Source organism: Crocodylus porosus, unplaced genomic scaffold (genome assembly GCF_001723895.1).
Source record: "Crocodylus porosus isolate Cpor-Errol unplaced genomic scaffold, CroPor_comp1, whole genome shotgun sequence".
Lineage (NCBI taxonomy): Eukaryota > Metazoa > Chordata > Crocodylia > Crocodylidae > Crocodylus > Crocodylus porosus.
Window position 1 is genome coordinate 1,948,311 of NW_017728944.1, and position 6,000 is coordinate 1,954,310.

The 6,000-nt window shown below is 54.4% G+C and overlaps 1 protein-coding gene across 5 annotated transcripts in view; it reads left to right on the forward strand.

The window, feature by feature from the left end:
* The window catches only part of GRB7 (growth factor receptor bound protein 7), a 48,933-nt gene that overhangs the window by 25,404 nt on the left and 17,529 nt on the right, over positions 1–6,000 (forward strand). For all 5 annotated transcript variants that reach the window (XM_019550309.1, XM_019550311.1, XM_019550310.1 and 2 more), the window contains 2 exons: positions 8–209; positions 1,778–1,919. In XM_019550309.1, coding sequence (XP_019405854.1) covers positions 8–209; positions 1,778–1,919 — 344 coding nt within the window. The remainder of the gene's footprint in view (positions 1–7; positions 210–1,777; positions 1,920–6,000) is intronic.

Here is a 6,000-nt window from a genome sequence, read left to right on the forward strand (position 1 = left end):
CCTGCAGATAATGACATGGACCTGGGCGCTCTCCAGAACAACGTGAACACCACCTTGGACAACCTCTACCAGGGCAGCCTGGAGCAGGAGAGAGCCAGGAGCCTGCCCAATGGCAATGCCTTCCCTCTCAGTGAGCGGGGGGACAAGGCTGATGTGCTGGCTGGCAGTGACATGAAGCGCTCACAGCCACTGCTCATCCACATGAACAGGTGGGTGAGGTAGAAGCAAGGCCTTGTGGGAAACTTCAGCCCTCCCTTCTATAACTGGTAGCCCATCTCCATATCTGGCTTCTCCTCTGCTCCTGGGCAGGGGCGGTAGGTGTGTCAACACCCTGTTATAGAGCTGGGGTGCCCTCTCCAGCCATTATTCCCATGAACCATATGAACTTGGGAGAGGATGGATGCATTAGAGCACTGCAAGTCAGGACTCCTGGGTTTTTCCTGCCAGCAGTGGGTGGCAAGTGGGGTCTGGTGGATTAAAACTGTGGGTCTGGGAGCTAGGACCCCTGGAGTCTCTCCGTTGATCTGGACACAGTGTAATAGTTCAGTACATTAGAGCAGCCAGTGAGCAGGCCTTCTAGCCCAGCCAGTTTAGCGCTTTCTACATGCATGGTAGAGCTGCTGCCCCTTTTAAGGCTGCTTTCTTGCCTGAAAGCACAGACAAACAGCATTAGGGAAAGGCAGAAGGTTAGAGCTAATCATTAACTCTCTGCCTGCCCTTGGGGGTCAGTGCTCCAGGCCCTACTGCCCCAGCAGAGCGTAGTCTGGGCTCTTCCCACAGGAGCGGAAAGAAGCCTTCCCTCCACCCTCCCAGGGGCTGATGGCTTTATAGTGCCTTTTATTGACACAGCCACCTGTGTCTGCCCCTCCCTGGGTCTCTGAGGGGGGTCTGAGACTGGTAGGCAACTGATGAGGGGGACATGGGGGGGCATGTGCCCCCCTGAGATTGGCCCCTGACTCGGCATTGCTCAGGACGGGGCAGTTTTTTTGCCATGCGGACTGGCAGCATGTTGGAAGAGTGGGGGGGTGTCAGGGGGCACTAAGCTGCGGCACAAAAGTATAGGAGTGGATATGGGGCTTTTGGCCTGCCCCCAGGCCCTCCCCCAAATTGTGACTCCTAGATTCAGGAGGCACCAGTCACCCCTTTGCTGGGTGACTGGGACCCAATTCTCTGTTCTTTGCATGTGCTGCTTCCCTCTTTGCAAAGTATGGAGAAAGAATTGGATGAATCAGGAATGGCAGGTTTGCACAGGGCTGTGCTAGAGTACATGACCATGTCATGTATCCAGGCTAGGAATCAGCAGCGCTCCATGATGGGGCCAAGCAATGCCCTGCTCCTGCCCAGACACACAGAAACTGGAGAGGGGATTATGGTTTTATCTACTTAACCAGGAAAACAAAATCTCTCCTGGAGAGCAGTGAATTCATGCCCTTTTCTCCACGTTTGGAATGTATGTGACTCTCGCGTATCTTGCATTTTTCATTTATGTGGCTCACATGATCTCACCATGTGCCATAGGCTTCTGACATGTGCTTCACATGAGCTCATCCTGGTTCATGGAGCTGTGTCCTGGGAAGCACCATAGGGGGTTCACATGATTTCATTCTTGTTTTGATGCCTTTTAGTTGTGGTTCATGTGACTGGTGTGGTTCACATGCCCCTTATGTGCAGCCTGTGTGGTTCATGTGACCTTGGCATGGCTCATGTGTCTTACACAAAAGACTATGTGGGCACCTTCATGCTCACCCCTGCTCCTCTGTGTCCCTTCTCTTTGCAGGAAGTTAAAGGAGGAGGAGCCACGAGCCTCATCACTTCCATCCATCCCCAACCCCTTCCCTGAGCTCTGCAGTCCCTCCAACTCACCCATCCTCAGCAGCCCTACAGCGGGACAAGGCCCACAGCGTGAAGGCGGCTCCCATGTAAGTGTGTCTGACACATGGCTTGTTGTACTTGTCCCAGAAAATGTTGGATACATAGTGAACCAGTGAGGCTGGGAGCCAGGATTCCTGGATTTTCTCTTGGCTCTGGGAAGGCAAGGGGCATAGCGACTAGTGTAGTGGGGTAGGGTGCCATAACTCCTGGGTCCCTCTATCACTGACCTTGGGTGAGTGACCTCTCCAGTTTCAATGCTTCAGTTTCCCTCCTTTGCAGAATGGGAACAATGATCTTTGAGTGTAAATGCTACATCACACTCCTCCCCTGAGTCGGGTCTGCCTGGGGTGCTGTACAGTCCCAGAGCTGGCCAGGCATGACAGGGCTTGATGAGGCTGGAGTTGGTTCCCATGGGGACTGTCGGCATGGATCCCAGGTTGTTTGGATGGCCACAGCCCCCCCGGCTTGTAATTACTGGCGGGCAGGCAGAAGGGATAGTTTCCAGGCACCCTTGGAAACTTTCCAGTATTTCCCACTTGACACCTCCCCTGCTGTGCACCTGCCTCCCAGCAGGGTCCAACACAGCCTTTTAACTCCTTCTGTCCTGAATAATGCATCCAGAAAACCTCAACTCTTTTGTCAGTATAGGCCAGGATACCCCATAGCTCCTCCTTCTTGCATCTCTGCAGAAACTTTCCTGAGCTGGCACCAGGGTTACTAGTAAGCCTGCAGTGGTAAAGGGCCGCATCTGGACCTGAACCCCTGTAGCACAGGCTCATGGAAGTCACACTGACTACCAAACCCAGAAGGGCTGCTAAGGAGACAGAGAGCAACTGAAAGCATGAGCAGGAACTACTCTGATAACTGGGTGCGGTGCTGTGCAAACAGCCTCTGCCCCAAACAGCTTCGCATCCAAACAGCTGGATGCGATGGGGGGCAGGAGGGGGCCGGGCAGGCAGAGTAACAGCTGGAGAAGAGGTAGCTGACCCTCTGCAGAGATAGATGATCTGATCCACAAGGCAGGCAAGTGGCTGTTCTCTTAAGGCTGTTTTCCCTTTTGGTTTCTGACTTCCTTAGCCTGTTTTTTCCCAGAAGAGGTTAATCCAGGATTGAGACAAATAATGGTCACTAACAATCTCATGACACTTGGCAAGAGTCCAGGGCATTGATTTTGGCAGCCTGGTCAAATCTCTGTTTGGAAAGCGTCATTCCTCCTCTTACACTGCCCCTACAGTTGCATATCCTTCTTCACCCACTGTCCTAAAATATATTGTGCAGTGTTGCTGTGGGCTGTTCAGACACATTCAACCCCAGAGGCAGCTGCATTTCAGAGGGAGATGGTATTTCTGGCATACGAGCAAAGTCCATTGGGATTCTTTTGGGATGAGAAACACTAAGGAATGGAGATCCCTGCCGGCGCTTATGTGTGTAGCCATTCCTTCGAGTTGGGAAGTTCCTGCGTGCAGCACAGGAAGGGTAGGGTTTGAGGCTGGTAGCTAAGGGGTTAATCTCTCCAATGGGGTGGGGTGGAATTATGCTTCTTTCCCTGGAAGTTTCTGGATGTCTTTGGGAGATGTCTGCATCCTGACTTGCTCAGATCTCACAGCCAATTTCCAGACTTACCAGCAAGGAATAAGATTACAATTAAGGGCTTTGCAGAATAACAGCCATAAAGGATCCCTCGCCTTTCATCTGGGGTGTAGGCCCTGCTGGGTGGGCAGGGGGAGGGTGCTGGGAGCTCTTATCCTCACTGGGACTTGATTGTGAGGTGTCAGGAGAGAAGTGAGGCTGGCTTGGGGTGAAGAGCAGAAGGCAAGGTCTGTGGAGTGCACTTTCCCACAACACGGCCCTGGTGTGTGTGGTATGGGCAATGCCCTTCCACACCAGTCTCCCATGACATAGTGTGGCATCTACATCCTCCATTGTACATCTCCAGTTCTTTCAGGGGTCCTGGCCCACCCCCAGGGCAACTGGTGACGGAGCTGGGGAACCCTTTGGTTAGGGATACTTCATGTCCCCTTCCTCTTGTTCATGAACCTAAAAACCACCTCAGAGCTTCCTTGGGACCCTAAGTCTTCCCTCTGATGGTCCCTTCTGCTCTGAGTCTAGGCTCTGGCTCCTGTCCCTGGCTCCTGGGGCTGTTTGCCAAGTGGACGGGGGATGAGCCATGTCCCAGATTTATATGCAGTGAAGTTCTCCAGGAGGCCTCTCCTGGGCCAGATGTCCAAATGGACTCTGAATCAGGGGGCCACAGAGTAACGTAACTTAGGATGGGATGATGAGGCAGCTGCTCTGGGTGCTGAATTGGAAGTGGGGTACGGGTGCAGAAAAATATCAGCCACACAATCACAGGGTGGCACCCAGAAGTCCTTACTGCCCCCATGTGTCTCACTGCCCAGGGTGCCCAGCTGCTTTGTTATGCCTCTGAGACTTCTCAGTGCTTGGGATGGGGCCTAACATACTTGACACAGCCTTCTTCCCCCACTGCCAGCAACACAGAAGCCCCAGTGCCCCTCACCAGCTCCACATAGCCCCAGCCAGACTGAGCCCTCCAAATACTGGTCTTCGCACACTTGTCTCTGCCTCTGACCAAGGAGACTCTTCAGGCACGAACAGCGGCTTGGTGGCTCTGGCAGGCTCAGGAATCATGGCCCAGCCTCACCTGACTGCCAGTCAGTCCCTCCCCTACTCAGTCGTGGTGACCCCACCATGGACACTGACTGAGTCCATTTCTAGGCATCCTGCATTGCTGGTACCCTCCAGCCCTTTGGCCATACACAGGCTGCCCTTATCTTGGGTTCAGACCATTCTCCTCCCCCAAGGCGGCATGTACCCTGGGGCTGACTTGAGAAGCTGAGATCCTTTGTCTTTGTCTTTTCCTTGGAGAGGGAACATCTGGCAATGCAGCATGCCCTGGAGGGAAGCACTTCCCTGTTCCAGGGCTGCTAACAGCCTCCCTCTACTGTCTTCCAGGGCCAAGGCGCCATCCCAGAAGGGTCGGCCTGGGGGGATCTTGGCATGTTAGAGAGGATCCCACCCCTTCCTTCCCTCTGGACTTGAGGGAGCTATCAGGGGAAGGGAGGAAGATGCATGTTGCTGGTATGACTGCTTACCAGAGAGTCCTAGGGGCTGCATAGAGGGGCCCCAGGGGCTGCACAACAGTCCATGATGCCAAAGCATGACCTGGTGACAGCCTGGGCCCCTTGAAGAAGCTACTCCCTGGCTGGCTCAGGACACGATGGCAAGGGTGTGTCAAGTGGCAGGGGGCCAGGCAGGACCCAGTCTGGGAGCTTGCTTTACCTCTGCTCTGATGTGGCGGGGCCCAGACACTCTGGGTGTGGCAGCGTCTGAGAGCCCTGGAGGTGGGTGGCAAAGAGCAGCTGGCTATGGGAGACTTCCCCTCCCCCCTGCCCCTATAGAGCAGGCAGAACCAGACAGGGAAGGAGAAAGCCTCAAGGTTAAAAGAGCCACTGAAGGAAACTTGAACCTTCCCTAGGAAGGTCACAAACACCACTGCTGGTGGGAGGGAAGGCAGGAAGGAGCTGACAGGGGCTGCAGGAGGGGGCTGGGCCATATCCCAAAGCCATGCCCTTCCCCTGCCCCCAGGACAGAACTCCAGTGCCCTGCCTTTCACTGAGTTTTCAATAGTGCAGCCAGCGCTTTGCACTGGGGATCAGCCCGGGCCAGTGGGGACAAGGGCCAGTCTTGTACTCATGTCCCACTGGAGCAGAATTGGAGGGAAGGGGGCTGGGATGGGGCCACGATGCCAGGCCTGCTGCCTCTTGGAAATGTTTCCTTTTTTTAAAGGGAGAATTGCTAAGAAGACTGGAGAGGCTGCAGGGTCCTGTTTGCAGGCCCCAAATTAGGGGGTTTGGGTTCTACCCCAGCTCTGGTCCTGTTGGTGGGCAAGCCCCTTCCCCTCTGTGCCTCAGTTTCCCATTGCCCTTTCTATTCTTCCTAGTGTCCCTATCATGACCCACACCCAGCCCTGCCCTAAAGATCCTTCAGCCTTTGTCTGATCAGTACAGTCAGTCCTTTCCTATGGGTCTCCCCAACCAGGAATGAGGATAAATCCTACTGTAACCTGGGTTTTTTATCGCCTCCCACAGTTGCTCTGCCTGGGGAAGG